The sequence below is a fragment of the Salvia hispanica genome, chromosome 6 (assembly GCF_029641045.1).
Source record: "Salvia hispanica isolate PSC_SH4W2 chromosome 6, Shi_PSC_v1, whole genome shotgun sequence".
NCBI lineage: Eukaryota > Viridiplantae > Streptophyta > Magnoliopsida > Lamiales > Lamiaceae > Salvia > Salvia hispanica.
In genome coordinates, this window is record NC_142697.1 from 32,165,982 (window position 1) to 32,190,037 (window position 24,056).

The following is a 24,056-nucleotide window of genomic DNA, read 5'->3' on the forward strand; positions in this document are numbered from 1 at the left end:
TATTTAAAATTTTGAAGTGGCCCATTATTCCCCAACCCCATTATAGAAAGAATAATGAAAGTGTGGTTTGATATTAACAAAACCATAGTCCATAATGATTTTGTTGGCTTAAAATAAATGGTCCAATGTCATCCTCAATGACCTCTTCTAAAGAGATCTTAGTACAGCAAATTGATAACAATGTTTTTTTAGTTTAAAATTGACATAAAATGGTCAATCTAAGCATGATAAATATTATCAATAAAACAAAAAAGATGACGATATAGCCTACTTCTTGATTTTTTCGAAACTTTTAAAATCACTTGGCGCCAGCTTTTGTAGTTCGTGATTTTGATATTTAATCAATTAATTAGAACACATATATACGTGTATATAAATTATAAACTATCGAGAAAGCATGATTGTAGTATTTCAAATTACATTTGAACATGTAATTTGTATTTGCAATTAAATTGTTTTATAAAATACTACTCCTATATAGCATTAATTATATGTGTACATATTTATACATTTATTTGTCACCTTTCAACTATCACGAGTTTTAATAATTTGATGAACTTAATTTATTGAAATAATCCTACTTAATTGATAAAATATGTTGCCAGCGAGTTTCGCACCAAACAATGACATATGCTATTATAAATATTGAGATACAGAATATTAAAATGCTAGATACATATTACATCTTAATGACTTTTTGTTATTTTAATTTTATATTTTCATAAAAGCTTAATTTACATAAATTGTATTACTAGTAGTATTTTTTAATGGTAATCATAGTATTAGTAAAGGACGATAAATGCTATTAGAAAACTTTGTTGTCGAAGTGTTTACGAATTATGGTAACGTCACTACAATAAAAAAAATATTATTAATGAAATTAAAAATACTAATTTATGTTTCTAAATAATATCATTAATGCTTTAAAAAATATTCTTATTGTAAATGCTCCAATTAAAATTAGAGGAGCATCTAGAAATAAGCAAAAAATTAAATTAATCTCTCCTTGTTATGGAAAACTTTCTTTTGCATCCTAAATTATTGTTATTTAAAAAAAAAATTCAAATGCTTCTCAATTTTTATATCCTTAAAAAGTAAATTTTTTTAAATGCGTCAGAAGAAAGAAATGTTATATTAATTGATTGATATATATGATGTAACATTATAGTATTTGCATTGGTCCATACAAGATGAATGAATAAAATAATTTACAAGTGGAATGATGGATAAGTAGGCCCATCGAGGAAGGCAAGAACTGCAACACATTTATAATAATGTTCCTAACTTTTAAGCCGTTGCATTATTACGCTTAGCTAATAATTATGTCTCTGCCGATTGATTTAATTTATACCATTTGAGGCATAATAATTGATTATTGATACATGGAATGTATTGTCTCGATTTATGCCACTATTTATAAAGTAGAGCTGGTAAATATACTATGCATGTCTCGATCAGTGATAATGTCACAATAACAAATATTAGGATGAGGCAAAACTTTTTTTAAAAGGAAAATATATATTGATTTATTCATTTTCTTTGGCAGCCAAATTCATCACCTATTATCGATCAACCATATATAGTACTTACCATGACCATTCAAAAATTTGATACATATTGCGCCCATGATCCAATTATTGAAGGATTTAAATTTAAATTACTTTTGGAAATCAAGATGATCAGTCAGATTTAGAAAAGTATCAAAAAAGATAAAAGTCTCATTTGGAAATTGACCAGATCCTAGATTCAATAAATGCACAAATAAACAATTAAAAGCACCTCTCTAGATAATGTGAATTTCCAGAATTTGAACCCCAAAAAGGGTGCATTGGATTTACTATTTTAATTAGAAATTCGAAACTATTTTTAATGTGAAGACACATACTGCACAACATTACACGCAGAAGAATAAATCCAATTTAAATGTTTAGTCTATAGTAGATGATGTACCACAAAATTGATGTAGTCCTTGTTACAATATTTTTTTCAGTGACTATGATTTCGTTATATTTTTTAATTAATTGGTTTGTTATTGGTTCATTTTGTATTGCAATTAATGAAATAATTCTAATTGATTAGTTATTTTTTTATTGTTGATTTTGTTCTAAAATGCTTATATACTGTTCTCCAAATATTTTCTCAAACCATTTCCTCTGTTATAAACAAAACTACGTTTTTCATGCAACCACGAAACTATTGAATTTTTTTATTTGATGAAGTTTCCTAGCCAAATTATTTAATTGATGGAGTTTCCTAGCCACATAAATTTTATTATAAAATTGTGATGTACGTAATCGAGATCTTCTTAGTTAATTAAAGAAAATATTAACTATTGAAGGACAAGATCAATATTTCATTTCGTCATTTTTCAAAATTCCCTTCAATTATTTTTTAATATAAAAAATTATCAAAGTAAATTAATAAGATTGCGTGAAAAAATATTTTCGTGTTAGATGACTATATATGTAGTTTTGCATTCATGCATACATATATACCTTGTTAAAATTCTAATATCTTATCCCACATCGGCTTGGTGATGATCATATCTCTTCTATATAAGGATGGATAACCCTACCCCTTATGAGGCCTTTTAAGGGGTGAGTGACCCATTTCTAATATGGTATCAGAACCGGGCCCAAGTCGATGATGAATTTATTCTCTTTATCTCTTCTCTTACCTACCCACGTGATGGAAGTCCGATGTGTTATTCGGCCCACACATGAGAGGGCGTGTTAAAATTCTAATATTTTGTCCCACATTGAGTGACCTATTTCTAATATACCTTAATTCATGATTTCGATTTTGACGAATTTGGTTGGATTCATAGTTTGTGATTGTGCATAAACTATACTTATATATATAATATATATATATATCAATCATTTTACATACTCGATGAACCATGATATATATAGCATCTTATGCAACACATTAAACGATAAATACTAAAATGTTATAATTTGTGAATTGTGAATACTATATTAATTTATTGGATTCTGTGTGAGTGAATGATATAATCAATTATAAAACCTATGCCCATATAACATCTAAATCGAAAACTTATCAAACACAAATCAGTGCCAATTAATGCAATATCACACTATCCAAGCAAATTCCATAGCCAAATCATACATCACAACATCAGTCAAAGAAGCAAATTAGAAAATTATGTAACCATAAAAGAATTATTAATTAAATTAATCACAGTGAACAGTGCTTTAAATTTAATCTACTGGTTTGCCTTTGCAGGTGCATGTGGGGGGTGGTTGGTTTGTTCTTGGATGTATAAAACAAATTAATTCAACAATAAGATTTAAATCTAGGGTTCAAGATTGCTAAAAAGCAAATAAAAGAAAGAAAGAAAAAGAGCAGAAGAATCTGAAAAAGGATTAGACTACAAAATTAAGAAGCAAAAACTTTTTCCCCTTTTTCTCATTTAAAAAAATATTAACATGAAAACAGAAGCATGCATTGAAGAAGAAAAAAAAGTTGGAACTTTTTTTAAAAAATAAATTCACCTAAGTAAACCCCACAGCTACTACTATGCATGTGGTTGGATTATAACAATGACAAGATATGCTTGCCATTATATCTCCAACTTGATATCAAAAGGCACATGATACTTTTTCCAATTGTTTAATGAAACAATATTGGATACATCATGTGAGAAAAGTTCTATGTTTTTGGTCTATTCTTTTGAAAAAAAAAATGGATGTAATGAAAAGGTAACAATAATATTTTTTGGAGTCTTGTATAAGAATTTTCACACTACTAAATTATTAGCAATTACAAATATATCGTATTGTCAATAGCATGATACAAGCTTTTATGCTGATATTTTGATTCAAGGTGGCGAACAATTTGTCAAGATCATTTTTCTTATGAGGTGGTAACTAGTAAGAAATTGTTTGTCACATCTCATAATATATTTTGTTTGTCACATCTCATAATATACGCATTGGTGTACACAATTCAAGAGGTCAAGAGGCTTTTATAGAATTATCGATTTTTTCGTAAATTGTAATGCAAAAGTCTCTTTTGATATGTTACTTTCGAATAAATTTTATTCTATATCAATTTCGCACCTGAATATGTTAGGAACTTTAGAGAATGCTCGACCTTCAAATTGTAATATTTAATATGAGAATTGTAAGTAACAAAAAATATCCAAAGTCCACTTTTTGGTTTTGAAAAAATTGACCGAGATTCAATGTGCATTTTGAGTTGGGAAAACTAATTTATGCTTTGTAAATTTATGGTTAGGAATCCTTATATGAGAGAGGGAAATTGACTAAAAACCTCTAAAATTGACTAAGGTAAGAATCAAAATATTACACTTGAACTTGAAAGCTTTTCTCAAATACTCCATCAGTCCACAACCAACAATTTCAAGACTTTAAATCAATAATTATTCACACTTCATTTTTGATAAATCTCTCACGACTCATTGCCCTAAATCCTAATACATTTTCTTAATTACAATTGCAAACAATCCACTATTTTTGTTTACATCTACACCTACTTCTTCCCCATGTCCTAATAGTGTTTATTTAACTTCAAAATTTCCGTTCTCTACTTTATCATTTTTATAAATTTCCACTACTACGAAAAAAGTAATAAACGACATCTTCTTGCTATAAATTTGGAGTTCCCTCATTCGCACGTATGACAAATCTAACAAAACATAGCATGTATTTGTTGAAGGAATATAAAAGGGAAAAATAGTAATAACGCATAATTATCTCTAAAAGGGTAAAAGTTGGGGATAGAAAAAAATGGAGTGCAATAATTCATCTCATTTCCCTTCAAAGACAAGATTTAGATTTTTGAGGTCTCCACCCTTTTCCCCTGTTTTTTCCATTCTCAAAAAAACTAATTACTCTCCTCCAATACTACATTTTCAGACAAAAAAAGATTGTGTCAAAAACAAATAATGTTTGCTGCTTCTTGAATCAACATCTTCACCAATAGAAAACACAGCACACCACATGGTCCATGTAGATAAGGTGCTAATGTAATAATAATAGTAAATGATGCTGTACTATAGCAGCTGCCCAACACACAATAATCCAATTTCAACCCCACTAAAAGTGGGGGACATGCTCATATAATGTAGTAGGGGTAATATATTTATATCTATATATGATAAGAACACATAGCCTGTAAATGTAAATCAGAATCCAGCAACTTTTCTTGCAAATTTTGGCTACAATTAGACATGAAGGCTTGGATTCAGCAGACAGACATATATGTGCACTATCTATGAGTATACATGATGATCTATGTACATGTTACACAATGGTTAACCAAATCTCAACCACTGGGGTTGGCTTTCAGCCTTTCACCAGGGTGCCGGGGTTCGTTCGTTATGGAAATTCAGTAGTAGTAAGCTTACATTTACCATTTAGATCTCACAAGTTAGTATCACAAAATCTTCCATCCATCCTGTTCTGAACAGCTTTGATTGCAGCGACCCTGGCCGCGGTGGCAGCCCTGTTCGCAGCCACCACAGCCTTGTTCACTTGCTCATCAACCCGGCGGAGGTGGATTGCATTCTCTGCAGTTTTCCTAGCAGCCTGCATACATGAGTTCATTCAATAAGAGTGTTGAACTTGCGACAGTAAACAAAAGGGCCTAATATTTTGGTAGAAAAGAGTCTGTGTTATTCACCTGAACTGCTCGAAGAACTGCATCAGAGAGCGGGGGAAGGGGGATCTTGAGATTGCCATTATCCCATTCTCCACATCTGGCTTCACCATTTCGGAAAGTGTACATTCCGTAGCCCTGCTTCTGGCCCTCGTGCCACGACCCTTCGTAGAAATGGCCGTTGGCGAAGTGATAGACCCCAAAGCCATGAATTTTATCTCCAAAGTACTCACCGGCGTACCTATCTCCATTCCTGTAACGCAACATCAGCCTAATCAGCATGACAAGTCCTCTTCCCCACAGATAAAAGGATACTGTATGTGTTGTTGTAGCATTTAATGAAAGTTAAGTCCTATCAATTCAATGATTCATTAAGAGCAAGATTACCAAATCCATAATTTGTAAGTATTCAACTTCACTAATCATCAGGTAGAGAGAGTCTTAAATGTATCAATCCTTACAAGAACAGATTCTCCAAAAAAAGCAAAAATCTTGACATCAACATACAGAGATTTCATAAATTCAACAGATCAATCTATCATCCAAATAATCAAACAAGATAAAACACTTCATCTCCAAGCAAACAAAGACATCTTCATCACCAAATTCAAACATCACATCCACATCAAATCTCACAAAATCAACCAATTCTAAGAAATCACAAAAGCTCCAAGAAAAAAATCAAACCCCTCTACCTGAAATGGTAGTATCCAAGGCCATGCTTAACAGCAAACTTGAACTCGCCGACATAGCAGCTCCCATCGCCACAAGTCTGCGCTCCAACACCATGACTCTGCCCATTGCACCACTCTCCAGCATAAGAATCCCCTGTGTAAAACTTATACACTCCATATCCATGGCGCAAACCCTGCCGATACTGCCCTCTGTACCTACTCCCTCTCGCCCAGCTCTCAATCCCATAACCATCATATTTCCCATCAATCCAATCCCCTTCATACCTCCCATTCACAAAGTAATTGTACACTCCACTTCCATTGCAAGTCCCCTTATGAAACTCCCCTTCGTAGAAATCGCCATTGCTGTAAAACTCCACACCTTCCCTAACAATCTTCCTACTGCTCCTCTCCTTCCTAATTCCCTTCCCCCTCTCTAAACCCTCCGATTCTGCCTCGCCGATGAACCATTGCACAGGCTTCGAGTGAGTCCTCGACGAAAAACACGAGAACCCTAACCTCTTACAACACTCATCACAATTTTGCTTCAAAAAACCGAAATTCCTACTCACTAAACCCTTATTCCTCGACAAAAAAAACAGCAAAACCGCCACGAAAATCAAAGCTAAAAGTAAATTCTCCGAGGTCGCTAAATCGTCGGAATTGAAGAAGGCGAAGAGCGTGTAGAGAAATAGGAGGAATGCAGCGGCGAGCGGCGCCACCGCCGCCGCGCGGGAGGGGGAATTCGATCGGAGAGGCGGCGGGCGGCTATGGGGCTTCTGCTCCTCGAGATCCTCGGCGTCGGAATCGGGCGCGATCTCGGTGACGGAGGACAGGCTGTGGATGGAGGAGCGGATGGTCGGGGATGAGCGGAGGAGTGAGGAATTCGTGCGAGTGAGGCTCTTCTTCTCCATTTTGCGATCTTCGCTCTCCAATTTCATCCTCCGCCGTCCAATTAGGGCAGCCAATTCCTGTAGCGCGATAGGCGAATCGTGTGCTGCGACGCCGGTTTCATCTCCGGTGAGGGCGAGGGCGAGGGCGGAGGAAGAAGTGGAGCAAGCGCGCTGGTTTTAATTTTTTTTTAAATTTTTTTTAGAGAGAGAAAGCGTGTATCACTGTGTGTGTGTGTGAGAGAGAGAGAGAGAAGTTATGTTTTGGCAATTCCAATTTGGGTTTATTGTGGGGAAGTTGTATTTATATGTGGCGAAAAAGGCGAGGAGGGTGTGGGCCCCACTTAGCGTGACGTGGACCGTGAACGAGGGATCTAACGGGTCAATGATGGTCTTCGAGTCTTGGCCGTGCGATTGCCGATCTCCCGGTATTCAACGGTGGCGTAGAGCCGTCGGATCAATATTCTCTTCCTTGAGTGTGTGTGTATTTATAAATGTATGTATCGTATCGGGTGACGTCAGGTTGGCACGTGCGACTGAAAAGAAATTTTGAAGGGAATAACTTTTTTAAGATTTGGAATTGTTTACAGAAAAAGAAAAGGAACTCGTAATTTTTCTGTGTTTGTAATTTGTAATCGTATTAGGCAATTTTTAAATAATTATTTTGGTTAAATTTTGATCTATTTGAAAATTGTAAAAATTAGTAAAAAATTATAATTTAGTCAAATTTTGATATATAGGAGTATAACTTATAAAGCATACATGATTTTACCCTAGAAATAAATTATTACCAATTTATAAATGAACAATTTTACCTCTATTTGGTTAAAAACGTCATCAATATGTTACATGTGGTAGGCAGACGTATTTTTTTTTATGGGATATAAGAGCAAATCTGAATTTCATAATTTTTTCATCAATATGTTCTTAGTTTTATTTAATAGTTATAGATTTCTTTATTAGTTATTTTTTGCATGTAAGTAATGATTAATTTGGAATTTGTAGCAATAATGATTAAGATAAAGAGTACGTAATTATATATCTGGAACACCTGTTAGAGCATCTCCAAGAGGGAGAAGGTATATAAAAAATGTACATCATGTATTTATTTTCTTAATAAGTGAAATATACCATTTTAAAAAGTAACATATTCCAAAGGGAAAAGATATATAAAAAGATAAATTATTTTTTAAAAATAAAATAATAGTATAAAATGCATTAAAAAATATAAAATGTAATATCTTCTCAAATACATTTTCTCTTGCTGAAGGGTTTTTCATATGGGCAAATATGATGGTTATAAAATTTTACCTCTCCATTAATAGGGAGGTAAAGATATCTCTTCAAAATGGGAAAATGTATAATACCTCTTCATTTACCTCTAAGGGGAGGGTAAATGAGAAGGTAAAGCATGATAACTACCAAATTTACCTCTTTTTTATGAAAAAATATTCTATAAGGGAGAAGGTAAATGGGGAGGTATTATACCTTTTCTCATTTTGAGGAGGCAGGGGCGGAGGGAGGGTGGGGCCAGGGGGGCCCATGGTCCCCCCACTAATTTTTTAAAAAACCTAGCGGTATTTTAGTATTTTCACATTAATTATAATTATAATATATAAAATTATAGATAAGTTTCAGCAAAATTATACTCTATAAATCGTTTCCTCTTTAATTAGTTTTCTCCTTCTGTAGCGTAATCTGAAATATAGTTATCTAAAACTAGGTATATTTTAAAACTCAAATATAATTCAATTGATTTTTCTATATATGTTGTTTTTTTATTTTTTTCTGTGTTGGAATTCTAACCCCTATTCTTAATTTGATGTGTATGTATTTAGGGATGTCAATTCAACCTGAAACCCGTGGGCCGGCCAGAACAACCCGGTAATATGAGCGGGTTAGGGCTGTAATTTTATTACCCGAATACAAAACGGGCTAAACGGATTGACCCGAATGGGTTGGTGGGTTAAATGGTTAGCCCGAACGGGTTGCGGGTCGGCCCGATGGGTTGTGGGTTTTAATTATAAAATTATTAAATTTTAGGGATTTTTTATATTTTTGAATCATCAATCTTCATTCTACACAATCATTAGTCTTATTCAATCTTCATTCTACACCTTTTCACTCGATCCCACAATATTAGCTTTCAAGTTCCATCTCAACTCATCATCGCACCGTCCCATCATCTGCCACTAGTGTCTTACCACCACCAAAGCCAATCAAGACAAAATTAAGAACTAACCCATCAAAATTATTTATCATTTTAATAATGATTCATATAAGATATGATTTTTAATTTTTCTAAACTAAAAAGAAAAAAGTATCTAAAATTTAAAATCATTTTATAGAAGAAAAATTTGATACAAGAGATTATTTTCGAAAGCTTTTAGACCCGAATAGCTCGATGAGTTAGCCCAAAACCCGACGGGTTAGGGTTAGGGTTGAAAATTTATGACCCGAAAAAATCATAACCCGAACGACCCGCAACCAAATAGCCCGGCGACCCGAGTGGGCTGGCCCGAACCCGAACGGGTTAGCCCGATTGACATCCCTATATGTATTACTTCCTCCGTCCGCGAATAGGAGCCCCGTTTTTCCATTTTAGTCCGTCCGCAAATAGGAGTCCCGGTTCATAATTACCATAAATGGTAAAGAGGCCCCACATTCCACCAACTCATTCCACTCACACATCATTTAAAACTAATATATACAAGTGGGACCCTTATTCCACTAACTTTCTTCCACCCACTTTTCTTAACATTTCTTAAAACCCGTGCCGGAAACAAATGAGACTCCTATTCGCGGACGGAGGGAGTAATAGTTTTACACATTTGATTTGTGACAACAACATTTTAGATTTGAGCATATTGTATATTTTGTTTACTCTTTATTCTTTTAGTTGTGAAGCATAAGATGAACTTTATCCTTTTTTGTGTATGATTTATATTTTGCAAACTTAATTAGTGTTGACTATTTTTGTAGGTATATGGATCGTTATTTTAAGAAACTTTCTTCTTTTGATTCTTCATCAGTTGAACGGTTGCTTAGTTCCTTATATGAAAATGATGTGTTTGTTAAAGTTACCAATGAACTATTATGCAGCGATTTTAGAAGATGAAGAATAGAAGACAAATGTTATGATGTGATTGCATTTAACTTTTACAATTTGAACCTTATAATTTAATTTATGTAATTTTTTTTAAGTTTAAATTTGGACCCCCCATGATGAAATTTCTGGCTCCGCCACTATGAGGAGGTATCTTTACCTCTCCATGGAAGAGAAGGTAAAATAGAAATAACTGATTTTGAGATTGGCGGGAGAGAGAAGCGACACAATCTATTTTCATTTGCAGGCATTAAGCATAAATTACTTCATTCTTTTAGTTTTCATATAATTGGCAATCTTATTAGTTAAAAAATTTAAAAAATTGACTTACTTTTGTATTTACATAAACTCTCTGTGATGCAATCTTTAAGTCCAACTTGTGTTCTATATTCTTTTTGTAGCATTTCATCATAAAAGAAAGAACTAACTCTAAATGTTGATTTGCTGTTTGTTTAACACAGAGGATTGACTGAAATATTATCGTTGCAGTCTTGTAGAATGGAATCTAGCAACTAACATTTTAAAATATAAGCATTTACCTCTTCAATATACCTTCTCCCCTTGGAGTTGTTTGCTTTTTGGAAAGGTATATTACACTTTTTGAGAAGGTATAAACATGATATACCATTTTCATTTACCTTCTCCCCTTGGAGTTGCTCTAGAGATAATAAAGTAAATATGATTTACCTCTCCCCTTAAAAAATATAAGGGTCTCTTCATTTACCTCTCTCCTTAAAAAATGATTTTTTATAAAAAAGATAAATATGGTAGATATACTAATTTACCTCTTTATTTACCTTTTCTCCTGGAGATGCTATAGAAATAATAAAGTTCTTAGTACTTTGAATTTAAAATAAATTTACTATTTGAATTTAAAAGTTCAACACACATTAATTTTCATGGTACATAGAATCTTTTTTATCTTTCTATTTGACTAAATATTCTCAATCTAACTCAAATTTTGTGTATTTTATTTATTATATTAGAATTAATAATCATTTAAATCACTATGTTTGATCAAATTCAATCCCATAAAGCTTAAAATAGAATGTTAAATTAGCAAGTTTCAATTGTTCTATTTATATACAAATGTCGTCTTTAAATGATATTCAAAATGAAGCGTTTAATAAAAATAAATACATTTTCTTTAATTTATCATTCTTCTTTTTTTCTTTTATATGTAAATAAAAAAAACATTTTGAACATTGTCACTTTATATATGGAGCAGAATTTGACCAAGCTTCCTGATTTAACTGCATGTTAACCCATTATATTATGTTTAAATTACAAATATATTGTCATTATATCTGATCATTGTGGCCACATATTTTTCTCATATTGTATTTGTACTTTAAGTGAAATTTGAATAACCGTGTTTGACACGGATGTCAATTGGGGAAAGAAATTAGTGTTTAAATAGAATGATTGACGGATTCCATATTTTCTTAAGTAGCCAAAATTGACTTGGTAATGTATCCACTTATTTGTGTTTTTCTTTTGCTTTGAAAGAAAATGAATTCTATCATCTTTTACAACACAACTTATAGTATAGATTCTTAATCACAAATGAATTCATAATCTTTTGCGATAAGATTCCACCAACCACCAAAACATTTATGATGTCAATTTTATCATAATTTAAAATTGCAATTCATGTAATAGATAAATGTCAAACAAAATATAGTTCGGAGTTGGGAATTTTGACATTAGAAGTTAGGACATTTGATATTATTTATGTAATAATGTGACTATATATTTCCGAAGACATGGTACTAAACTGGTTACCTTTGAAAGTTGAAGACAAATTGTTGGTTGACAGTCAAACATTTATTTTTGAATTATATCGTGCTTTTCAAGACAAAATAAAAATAATTCTTAAAAAAAATAATGTGTGTCCAATGGGTTAGAATGATTCTTTGATGAGAATATGTTATGGAAATGGTCTTGTGTTATATTGAACTATTTACGACTTATTTTTATAAATTTTTTTTATAAGAACAGTATTTGAGAATTGAGAATCAAATGTATACAAAATAGGGTTTTTCCCTTTTATCCATTTATTTACTCATCATTTTAACTATTTAATCCAATTTACTCGTATTCATAAATCATTAATGTTGGCTTTCAAGAACTGAGATGACTTTCGGAAATGGCGAACAACATTGAGATGAATTTTGTGAGAGTATTAAGCTAAAAGAGAATTGTATTCAAATCGAATTGGGGAAAATTACAACTAAGCTGAAAAAGCCCTAATTCCCTTATTCAAACTACCGCTAATTAACTAACTACAATCTAACGGTAACTAACATATAAATCTACGGCTAGGATTTAATCATCTTGATTAGCTGCATCCGACGGCTACTGAGCTTCTTTCAGCTGAAGATTTAGTTGCTTTGATGCTTCATTCTTCTTCTTGTTTCGATCCGCAGATGCAATTGCAGCTGAGCAATTAAGACTTACAAATCTCCACCTTAATTGCTTAGATGAGAATTGCTGACTGCACAAGCCAACTAGTTTAAGACAAAGCTCAAACTTATCCCTCGGCAAAGGCTTTGTCAGCATGTCTGCTGGGTTGTCTGCTGTAGGAACTTTGAACAGCTTCACTGCTCCTTTCTCCACCTCTTCCCTTACAAAATGCAGTCGCACGTCAATGTGCTTACTGCGTTTGTGGAAGACTTGGTGCTTTGCTAAACTCAAAGCACTATTGTTGTCACAGCCTATGGCTATGGCCTCTTGCTTCACCCCAAAGTCAGCCGCTATCCCCTTAAGCCAGAAGCTCTCCTTCACAGCTGAAGTTAGAGCAATGTATTCGGCCTCCGTTGTGGATAGAGCCACCACTTTCTGTAACTCCGACTTCCAACTCACAACTGCTCCATACATGGTAAAGATATATCCAGATTTGGACCTTCTGGTGTCAACACTCCATGCAAAATCACTGTCTCAGAAACCAATCAGAGCATCACATTCATTTTCAGTGTCAACCTTGAACAATATTCCAATGTTTCCATCCCCTTTTAGATACCTAAGTATCCATCTCAAAGCCAACCAATGCTCTCTGCTATGGTTACTCATGAATCTGCTTGTGGTGCTGATTGCATGAGCCACATCAGGTCTAGTTCCAATCATGACATACATTATGCTTCCTACAACATTAGCATAAGGGATAGCCTCCATTTCTTCCTTTTCATCTTTCGGAGCTTGCTCTGCTGACAACCTAAAGTGTTGAGCCAATGCAATTCCAGTTGGTTTAGAGAATTCCATCCCGAATCTTTTAATGATCCTGGTGATATAATCAGTTTGACCCAACCAAATTTCTCTTTTCTTTCTGTTCCTGACTATATTCATGCCCAAGATCCTCTTGGCTCCACCTAAATCTTTCATATAAAAAACTGAGCTCAAGTCATCTTTTACAGCCTGAACTTCTTGATTTGAGGCTCCTACCACTAACATATCATCCATGTACAGCAGCAAAAAGCAACCACAACACCCTTCCTTTTCTTGATATACACACACTTAGAGATGTCAAATGGGCCGGCCCGACCCAGCCCAGCCCGGCCCAAGCCCGGTATGGGCCGGCCCAGGCCCGGCTCGCCAATGAAATGAAGCGGGCTTGGACTGGGCCGAGTAGATGAATTGTGCTCCAATTGGGCCTTTTTACAAACCCAGGACCGGCCCGAGCCCAGGCCCACTCGAAGCCCGGCCCAGGCCCGGCCGAATCTAATTATTTGCTTGGTTTTATACTACTACTCCTATATTTGTTTGTTCTTTCAATTGCTTTAATTGTGGATAACATAATAATATACTAATGACATGTCCATATCTACTATTTATTAATAACATTATGCAAAAATATTCAATTAATCAATTATTACTCAACTTAAATCAAAACTTATACTAATAAATTTGATTTTCATATTTATAGAGTAGTATTGACTATTTTTAAAAAAAAATAGAGGATCCTAAAATTGATTGTGGTATAATTATTTTGATATGCATAATTATAGAGATTAGTTGTTAATAATTTATCTCTATCATATATAGCTCCCTAATTATAGTGAATAGTGATGACTACTTATCTATATTACTATTGATATGCAAATTGTAATATGCATTAATGTGTATGCCTTACGGTAGTAGTATTAGTATATATGCATATGACTATATGAGTATAAACAATGAAGATTGGATATTATTTCATGCATATTCATTTCTATTAATATATTGTTAGATGCATGATTATTTTATATTTTTATGTTTTCATAAATTTTTTTATTAATGATATTATGCAAAAAATAATCAATTAATTAATTACTCAACCTAAACTAAAACTTATAACAAGTTTGATTTCCATAAATACATTTGATTTGCATAATTCAATGGTTAATTGATTTGCATAATTATAGATAGTATTAGTTTTTACTTCATATATCTCAATTAAAAATAGTTCCATAATTATAGTGCGTCATGATTCTAATTTTGTGGGATAATGTAACATTTACGTGTGTAATCTATAACATTAATACACAAATTTTTTGGGAATATATTAAATTATAGCAAAATCTTGATTCCTTATTTTGTGGAAATATATATTTATAAATCATTATACACTATATACTATTCCAATATAGAAAAATTAATATTTATCTAGCACAATAAAAATTTTGAACTTGGCCCAGCCCAGGACCGGCCCAGCCCGGCCCACTTACCAACTGGGCCCGGGCTCGGGCTGGGCCCATTATTTATAAACAAAACCCAGGCCCGGCCCACTTGACACACTCATCATATTTGGATCTCAACGGCTACTGAGCTTCTTTCAGCTGAAGATTTAGTTGCTTTGATGCTTCATTATTCTTCTTGTTTTGATCCGCAAATGCAATTGCAGCTGAGCAATTAACACTTACAATTAATTATAACTGTTTCGTAATCAGATCGATTGTTCAATCGTAAAAAATTTCGATGAATACATCACCTTACATAAGCAGATTTTTGTTTTAACTTTTAACCACTATTAGAATATAGTTGAAAATTAAGTTATTTATGGTGTGTGAATTAATAATTTAATGCATGCCATGTTGTAGATGTGCGAGTAGATCTCGAAATTATTAGTTTTTCTTCAAACTCTTTATGCTAGCAAACTTAAATAAAAAGTTGAAATACTCTATATTGCTCAAAATATATAGACGTTGATCTATTATTTTAAATATTTGAATGAAGTAGTAACTTTTTTGGGAGAGTAAAGTGTAAGGTCTCCACTTAAATGGTCTCCAAAAACAAAAGGGGAGTAATAAAGTAATAATGCCACTGAAAGTTGCATTTAATACCTCAAGAAAAATACTATTAATCGAAATGATTTGAATCGTAATAATGCCACTGAAAGTTGCATTTAATACCTCAAGAAAAATACTATTAATCGAAATGATTTGAATCACAACAATATGGCCACGGCCTTCCAATCTTTTTCACTCCATCTTTTAACTTAGAGTAGAGAAAAAACAGTGGATAGAAAGAAGAAAGAAGAAAGAAGAAAGAAGAAAGAAGAAAGAGAATAGTATATATAATAATAATATAGATGAACTAAAATAGCACAGCAAAAAAGGATATAAATTAAAAATAAATATAAAATTATATTTAAAACATTAAGTCTTTGTGTAGGTGATGTCAATTTTTTCCCGGTATCGCACAAGTGTATTCTGCTTGATCTAGGGATATTTTGTAATTTATTCTTTAACTATTTAAAAAAAAAATTATAGTATCAATGAAAAAGTGAAATAATAGAGAGATTAGAGCATCCGCAATGGTGCTTAGGCCAGTCATAGGCCAGCCATTCTCTCCTCTGCCACGTCAGCAACACTAAAAAAACCACCTGCCACGTCAGATTTAGGCCAGCCATAGGCCAGCCGCAATAAAAATAATTCAAAATATACTACATTTACGGAATTAAAATTGCGATATACGGAATTAAATTTACGACACATATACGGGAAAAATAATCCATTCCATTAAAAAAAAAGTACAAAGATTTTAAAAAAAAAGTACATGATTTTTTTTTAAAAAAAAAGGGCTTCAACACCCGAGCCCCGCCACTCTCTACTCCTCATCGCCGTCGCCGTCGCCCTCCTCGTCGCCGCCGCCGTCTCCGCCGCCGCTGCCGCCACCCGTGGTATCTGAGCCCACGTCGGAACCCCCCAGCCGTGACCTCGCGATCTCTAAATCAACACGCATGCTCTCGAGCATCTCGTAAAGAAACCTCTTCTCCGTGGGGTCAGTGGCGTTCTTCCACTCTCGGAAGACCTGTAACATCTGAGCCCGCGTTTGGTTACGTGAATGGAGAGTGTACTCGAGTGGGGCGGCTGGGAGGGCGGAGGACTGGACCTCGCGGGGCGATAGGGGGGATCCGCCCCTCGCAGCCCGCTGCGCCCGCTTCTGTCCAACCGGGCGGGGGCGACCATTAAATGAAGGAGGGGATGGAAACTCCTCAGCATCCGGGGGGAGGTCGTGGGATCCGCCGCTGCTGCCGCTGTAGTCGCCGCTATAGTTAAGTCGCTGCTTCTTCGGCCACCCAGCGTCGCACCCCGCCCGGAACTTCTCGGAGTCCTTCAGCAACAAGAAGCACTCCCAGAAGGTGAACTCCTTATACTTCCCCTCCAAGGGGAACTGACTCGCGGCTATCCTCCGGGCGTCGTCCTCAGTCTGCCCACTTCTGAGCTGACGGAGGCGTTGGCGTACAAATTCGTAAAACGGCCCACCGCGGCCCTGGTGCGCTCCCACCCCTTCCGGACCTCCTCGTTGCTGAAGTCCTTCCCGTGCGGGCAGTGGTTCTTATAGGCAGCCCTGATCTTCGCCCACATGTTGACCACCCGCTGGTTGTTCGCAACCAGTGGATCGTCGCACACCTCCAACCACCCCTTGGCCACCGCGGCGTACTCATCCTCCGTCCACTTCCTCCGGCCGGTGGCAGTGGGCTGCGATGACTCGCCGACCGCCTTGCCCTTCCCCTTCCCCCTCGTCTTCTTCCTCGGCGCGGCCGGCGTCGCTCGAACGGGAGTATCATCGTCCCCGAGATCGATCCCCATATCATGCAATGACAGAAGGTCATCGCCAGAGAACTGCGTCTCCACCGGGGTCGACGTGTGAGACGAAGCCGTCAAAAAATCAAGCGAGGGCCGATATACCGCGTCCCCTCCCGGTGACCCCTGCACCTCCCCCGGCATCCCGGGATGCATACCGTGCGGCATCCCCCCCTGCCACATCATCCCCATCATCTGCTGCAGCATCATCTGCTGCTGCATCTGGGGCATACCCCCCCACCCGAGTGCTGACTGCCCGCCGCTCCCCTGCCCGCCGCCCGGCATCCCCCACGGCATACCCCCCTGGTTCCCCCCCGGCGCACCAGCCATCATCCCCATCATCTGATTCCAAGGGATGTTAAATCCCGGGCCCATCTGCCCCCATCCAGATCCCACGGGTACTGTGGGAGTCTGAGAGCCGCTCGTCGCCGGACTGGACTCGTTGTTGTGATCCATCACTCGATGATGCTCTTGAACAGAAAGTTAGAGAGAGAAAACTCGTTAAAACAAGTGGTGCAAATGAAAATGAAACGAAAATCGCGTTTATATATGATTTAAAAAAAAAAAAAAAATTCGAAAATCGGCGCTGGCCGATCGGGTCTCCACAATGGCGGCTAGCCGATCGGCTAGCGTTTCGGCCAGCGACGAGCGATCGACGAGCCCACGCCGATCCGCTCGCCGATTTTGCGCTGGCCGATTGCAATGGTTCGGCTAGCCGATCGGCCAACGCGACGAATCGGCTAGCCGATCGCTAGCCGACCATTGCGGATGCTCTTAGAATGAATAGCAGGTATAGCAAAGGGGTCTGAAGAGTACTGCATAATTGGGCTAGGCCCCTATACAAACAGCTTAAATCTGGAGATAGTATTCTCAAGTTATATAATCCATTTAAAATCACAAAATTTGATCAAATTTTGTTACGTCCATCACCTTTCGAAATATAAATGACAAATCACGAAATTTTAAAAATTTTATAATTCTCCCACGACAAATTTTTCCGAGCAAATGCGATGTTGAGTTGGTGCACATGTAAAATTTTGATGATATAGGTCAATAGGGGCGCATATATGTATTAATGTGACAATTTGGACAATCAAACGACATCTAATCGGGGCCAGAAAATTGAAAAATTTGAAAACTTCGTGATTGGTTATTTAAATTTTAAAACCCAAGGGATAAACCAGAAATGACTTATTTATCGTGACATATATAGCCAATTAATTAACCCTATATATTAATACATCTCAGTTAGAGAAAGAAAAATGTCACTGAGAGCCGCAGTCTACATATTTAAATCACAATAATAGTAGCAAATAATTTAATTTTTCATTTTTGTCAAGGTAAAAAATGACTCAATGCTTCATGATTATCAGCTTCTCTTTCATCCTCTCAACCGCGATTCGAAGAGTCTGTTCATCTTTGCAGAAGGTGAACCTCACCAGATTCTTGCCCTCTTCCGGGTCCAAGTAGAACACGCTCGTGGGAATGGCGCCGACGCCGACTTCCTTGATCAGATACTCGCAGAAGGCAACGTCGTTTTCCTGCCCGAAAGGGGTGTGATCGACCACCACAAAGTAGGTTCCGCTCGATGGAAACACCTTAAACCCCACCGACTTCAGCCCCTCCACCAGAATGCTCTTCTTGGCCAAATAGTCCCTTCTCAGCTCCTCGAAATAGGAATCCGGAGCTTGAAGGGCAGCCACAGCCGCGTGCTGGAGAGGCGTGGCTGTGGCAAAAGTGAGGAACGAATGCGCCTGCCTCACGCCCCATGTGAGATGAGGTGGAGCTATGGCCCAGCCGATCTTCCAGCCCGTCAACGAGAAGGTCTTCCCCAGCGAGTTCAAGGTCACTGTCCGCTCGTACATCCCGGGGAGGGAGGCAATGGAGATGTGATCCAATTCAAAGGCTAACTTGTCATACACCTCGTCGGAGAAGACAAGAACATCGTGCTCAATGCAGAGGGAGGCAATGGCGTCAAGTTCCTCCCTCGTGAACATCTTCCCCGTGGGGTTATGTGGGGTGTTGAGAAGGATTGCGCGCGTGCTTTTGGAGATGAGGGATCTCAGCTCGTCAATGGGGGCCGCGAAGCTTGGAGGCCTCAAGGTGATGGACTTTGTAACAGCGCCAGCCATGGAGAGGGTAGCTTCGTACGAGTCATAAAATGGAGCAAAGACGATGACTTCATCACCAGGGTTTATCAAGCCCAACATTGTTGCAGCGATAGCCTCAGTGCAGCCAGAGGTGACAGTGACCTCCTTCTCCGGATCAACCACGAGGCCGGTGTCCTTCTTGAAACGCTCAGCCACAGCCAAGTTGAGGTCAGGGACACCACATCCACGAGCGTACTGATTCTTGCCATCCCTTATGGCCTGAATGGCAGCTTCTTTGACAAAATCCGGGCCATCGAAGTTGGGAAAGCCTTGCCCTAGGTTAATGGCACCATGCTTGATGGCAAGGCTACTCATTTGTGTGAAAATAGTAGTTTTAAACTTCTCCAAACGCTTAGCTACCTGAAATTGGAAAGCTCATTTTGATGTTCAGATCAATTCCACTAGTTTGCATCACTATCATTCCAGCAACTAATCACAATACTAAGTAATAAAAAGGGATACTTAATGATCTTTGGTGCATCTACAAACCACAATTCGAAGGGCATCTCAAACCATTCACACCAAACTCTACTTTTCGGTAAATGCCACATAAAACAATAATTTTACTCGAATCATTTCCACCAAACTCAACCCCCAAAACAATAATGCATCTACCCTTACTTTTTTATACCTTTTCAATATCAACTACTCCATATTTTACCTAAATAACCGCAAAAATTAGGGATTTTGCATTGTGTTTGGAGCAACATTGAACACAAATCTTCACTGTATTGCATTTTGCGTTTTATTGTATGTTCATTCTAATGTATTGAAAAGGATTGAAAATCCCTTTCTAACTGAGCCAACAATATTATCTAACTGAATAAAATCCTCACATATTTCAAATTCCAATTAACCAATAAAAAACTTCAAATCTACAAAGGTTCAATCTTCCTTCCATTTCAAAGTACTGACACAAACAATACAAAGTTAACACATTCAATTTGAGATCACAGCTAAATTCAACTTAATTAAAACATGAAATGGAGATTAAAACTTGATCAAAACACCCAAACAGTCTTACCCCCAAATCTCGCCACAAATTAAAAAAAAATACAGCAATAGAAAGCAAAATCAGACCTGGAAAGGTGGGGGAACTGAGTTCTGAGATGATTCATTCTCAGCCATGATCGATGAAACACTCAAAGCTGAGAATGATCAGTTAATTTCAGCAACGCTCGCAAATTTTGGGCGGGTATTAAATGATTAGGTTTTGCTGAAATTCATAGATATAGAAATTATAATGTGGCCGTGATTATGTCCAGTTACATTATTTATTATATATTGAAATTCAAAGATATTTGCAGATATTGGCGTATAGTAATTGTATATTGGAAAATGAATAGCGTTGTGTATCATGATGTTTTCTTATTTTATCTATTATCGTTATTATTTTATGTCTAGTTGATATTCTTAAAATTTATAATTTTCATTATAAACAAAGTTCGATTTTTTATTTTGTTTATTTATTTAAAATTACCGAGAAAATAAATAAGTTAAGTTTTGACTATTATTCAATTATAAAGTTCAAAATATCAATAATATTTTACTATATTAAAATCTAACTGATTTTATAAAATAAAATGAACAATACTAAACGTGCATTAAATGGAAATGTATCTTGCATGTCATTTTCTAATAGTACTACATCCGTCCCAACTAAAAGATACTCTTTCCTTTTTTCAGTTTGTCCAAAATAATACTTATGACACGTTTCTATTACACTCAAATATTTTTTTTTCTCTCTAATTAAATTATTTAATTCTATTTTGGTCTCTATTTAATAATCTAGCTTACTTTTATTTTGTCCGATTAAACATATATTCTAACATCTCGTATCGACTAAGAAATTTGTCATTTTAGGGAGATGACGAAAGTATTAGTTAATCACTAACTAAGCATTAAATAAAAAGTTAGATTAATCAAGATAATTAAGTTTTAATAATTTTGATTAAGTGTTAATCAAAATTATTAAATTTAAATTTGAGGTGTCCACCCTAGCAGATTCATGATTTTTGTTTTGAGTGTAATAGTATGTTATGTCTTCGTCAATTTTTTATCAAGTGATTTTATCCAAATTATTCAGAAGATTATAACACTTCAAATTACTTAGTATCATGACATTATTAATTACTTTATTAAAATATCAATAAAAATGAACAATAGAAAATAAGCCTTTTTACGTTACTAAATGCCATCATTCTCATTAGCTTTGTAAATTGCAGCCCATTACAAGTTATAATACAATAAATTTAAAAATTTGGTCATATTTGTTAATAGGGAGCCGAAATCCAAAAAGAAAAGGATACCAAGTTATGAGGTCTTACTTAAGATTAGTAGTAACTGAATTAAGGAAATTAATCATAATTAGATTAAAGGTTAAGAAACTGGATCGTCAATTTCATATGGTATGGCCCAAAGTATAGTGTATAATAATGGGCTTACAAATATTGCTCAATAGTCTATATGAATTTACTCTCAATTCTAAAAAACTGTATAAGCTCTTGTACAAAAATGGTTTTAAAGCATTGTACTACTTATCATGTAGTAGTACCATAATTTATATGGGATAAAAGTAAAAAAAAAAATTCACGATGTTTCGTTAAATTATTGTTAGTTCCGCAACTTATAGAAAAGACCAAGAAATAAGAAGTTTGGATTGATGATTTTTTTTGGAGAAATTGTATCTTATATGACAGTTGAGAAATCATACGTAAGCATCACCACTAGTGAGTTAAATGACGTCGTCTATTCATACAGAAAATAATGCTATTTGGTTGAAAATTTATCACCAATAAATTATACTTCATTGTCTTAATTTTCGCCATGAGATAATTGTGAACAAATCTAAACTTTATGATTTTGCGACTACTTTATAAAATAGCGGGATGAACTATAATTTCACCATATATTACGATTTTCCAACAATTTGCCCACTTGTAAACAAGTCGTTGTATTTATTGTGTGCTAAATGTGCAACAATATCCTTAGAAACTACGATGGATAAGTAAAATAGAACAATGTGCTTCGTTGGTGGAAAGAATGAGAGAAAATAAATTAATAGTATTCGGAATTAGTGGGAGAGGGTAAGAATGCAAAAGTATTTGAACTAATTAAAATTATAATAACAAATAATTCATAATGTGGCTGGATTATTTTCTTGTTTAAAAAGACTCCTCCAATTGCAACCCATATCAAATATACTTCTTTAATTCGCGTGGCAGAAAATTATAGTACAAAAATAATAATTGTATGCACAAGTACAAAATCAACATGTAAGCAATGAGTTTAAACAGTTGTTTAAGTCATTAATTAACTGCATAAAAACAAAATAGTTGCACTGGATCATGGAATTCTGAAAAGTGAGAAATCATTTCTTCTTCATCATCTCTTTTTATCTTATGTCACTTAATGTATTTCAAAATGAACTTTAATTAGCAATAATCATTTAATCCTTCCTAGCAAAATGTTTTTTCAACAGTAAAATCCCTGGCCCTTAGATTTTGTTGTTTTACAGTATATTATTTCATATAATATTATGATTATTATTGAATTACACACTGACACATATGAACTCACCAGCCTGGATAAAATTAATTTACCAGCTAAATACTTATCTATCTGGTATAAATTAATTATACTTAGGTGTGAATGCATCAGAAATGGGAAGAGAATTGTATTTAACACAGATTTTATAATATGTTAAATATGTTGTGATGTAATGATAATTTGGAAGTGTCGAAGAGTTTGTGTTAATGAAAGGGAGATTCAAGGAATCTTCAATTGATATTTATATTTTGCTAATAAATAATAATACGTGTCAGATAGGGATGTACCAACAAATTATTTATATATGTCAACCTGCGTACTTGGTCTATAGGTAGATCATATTCATGTTTTATTTATTTTTAATATTTTTATATAGTTCAAGCTTTATTGTCCCATAAATTTGAGGGAAAATTTGGGTTTATAGAACTTTGGGGGTAAATTTGAAGGGTTAGTTTTTTCATTACATATTGTATATTTGTAATCGTATTGAGCTTTCAATCAATGACTTTTATGTTAATTTAGAGCTGTAAAATTTTGACAGTAAATTCAGACTTCTTTTCTATTAGTAAAAAGGGATCGAACCACTCAAATTAGGTATTGGATGCATCGGTAAATATACCTTTCAAATTAGGTATTGAAGAAACGATTTTTTGATTTTATCCGACCCATCTTCTCATTTTAACTAGGTCTTCACCAACAGCCACTTGTTCAAGCGAAAAAGGAAATTTCGGACACCAATCTTTAGTCCACATTTTAGTCTCCAAAATGAGTTTATTATCAACATTCCTATTCAATGTTACTTTTTTGAAAGATAACATAGAAGACAGAAGAAAGACAGACATGCAAAGTAGTAGAAAGCAAGATTATTGGTTGAAGGTATATTGTTGCTAAGTCTATTCTTGTGCAATTGTTTATTGAGTATACAAAAAGTGCAAATTAGCTGTATTTGAAATGTTGCTTTCTATCAAGTGTTC

At 35.2% G+C, this 24,056-nt stretch overlaps 2 protein-coding genes across 2 annotated transcripts; both read right to left on the reverse strand.

The window, feature by feature from the left end:
* Window positions 1–5,163: 5,163 nt before the first annotated feature.
* On the reverse strand, window positions 5,164–7,467 carry LOC125203103 (uncharacterized). Its single transcript, XM_048101391.2, has 3 exons — window positions 6,342–7,467; window positions 5,671–5,899; window positions 5,164–5,576 (listed from the first exon to the last, which is right to left on the reverse strand). The coding sequence occupies exons 1-3, from the start codon at window positions 7,259–7,261 to the stop codon at window positions 5,412–5,414; spliced, it is 1,314 nt and encodes a 437-aa protein (XP_047957348.2). The 5' UTR covers window positions 7,262–7,467; the 3' UTR covers window positions 5,164–5,411.
* Window positions 7,468–18,631: 11,164 nt separating this feature from the next.
* On the reverse strand, window positions 18,632–20,780 carry LOC125203386 (Pyridoxal phosphate (PLP)-dependent transferases superfamily protein). The gene is made up of 2 exons (XM_048101718.2): window positions 20,614–20,780; window positions 18,632–19,893 (listed from the first exon to the last, which is right to left on the reverse strand). Exons 1-2 carry the CDS (start codon window positions 20,659–20,661, stop codon window positions 18,736–18,738), a joined length of 1,206 nt encoding a protein of 401 aa, XP_047957675.2. The 5' UTR covers window positions 20,662–20,780; the 3' UTR covers window positions 18,632–18,735.
* Between the last annotated feature and the right edge of the window lie 3,276 nt (window positions 20,781–24,056).

Bases quoted from the DNA above. Each gene is read 5' to 3' on its own strand.
- LOC125203386 (XM_048101718.2), bottom strand. From the start codon at position 20,661: ATGGCTGAGAATGAATCATCTCAGAACTCAGTTCCCCCACCTTTCCAG. The intron at 19,894-20,613 runs GTCTGATTTTGC...TTCCAATTTCAG, and splicing joins CAGTTCCCCCACCTTTCCAG to GTAGCTAAGCGTTTGGAGAA.
- LOC125203103 (XM_048101391.2), bottom strand. From the start codon at position 7,261: ATGAAATTGGAGAGCGAAGATCGCAAAATGGAGAAGAAGAGCCTCACT. The intron at 5,900-6,341 runs GTAGAGGGGTTT...GTTGCGTTACAG, and splicing joins CTTGGATACTACCATTTCAG to GAATGGAGATAGGTACGCCG. The intron at 5,577-5,670 runs GTGAATAACACA...TCATGTATGCAG, and splicing joins CAGTTCTTCGAGCAGTTCAG to GCTGCTAGGAAAACTGCAGA.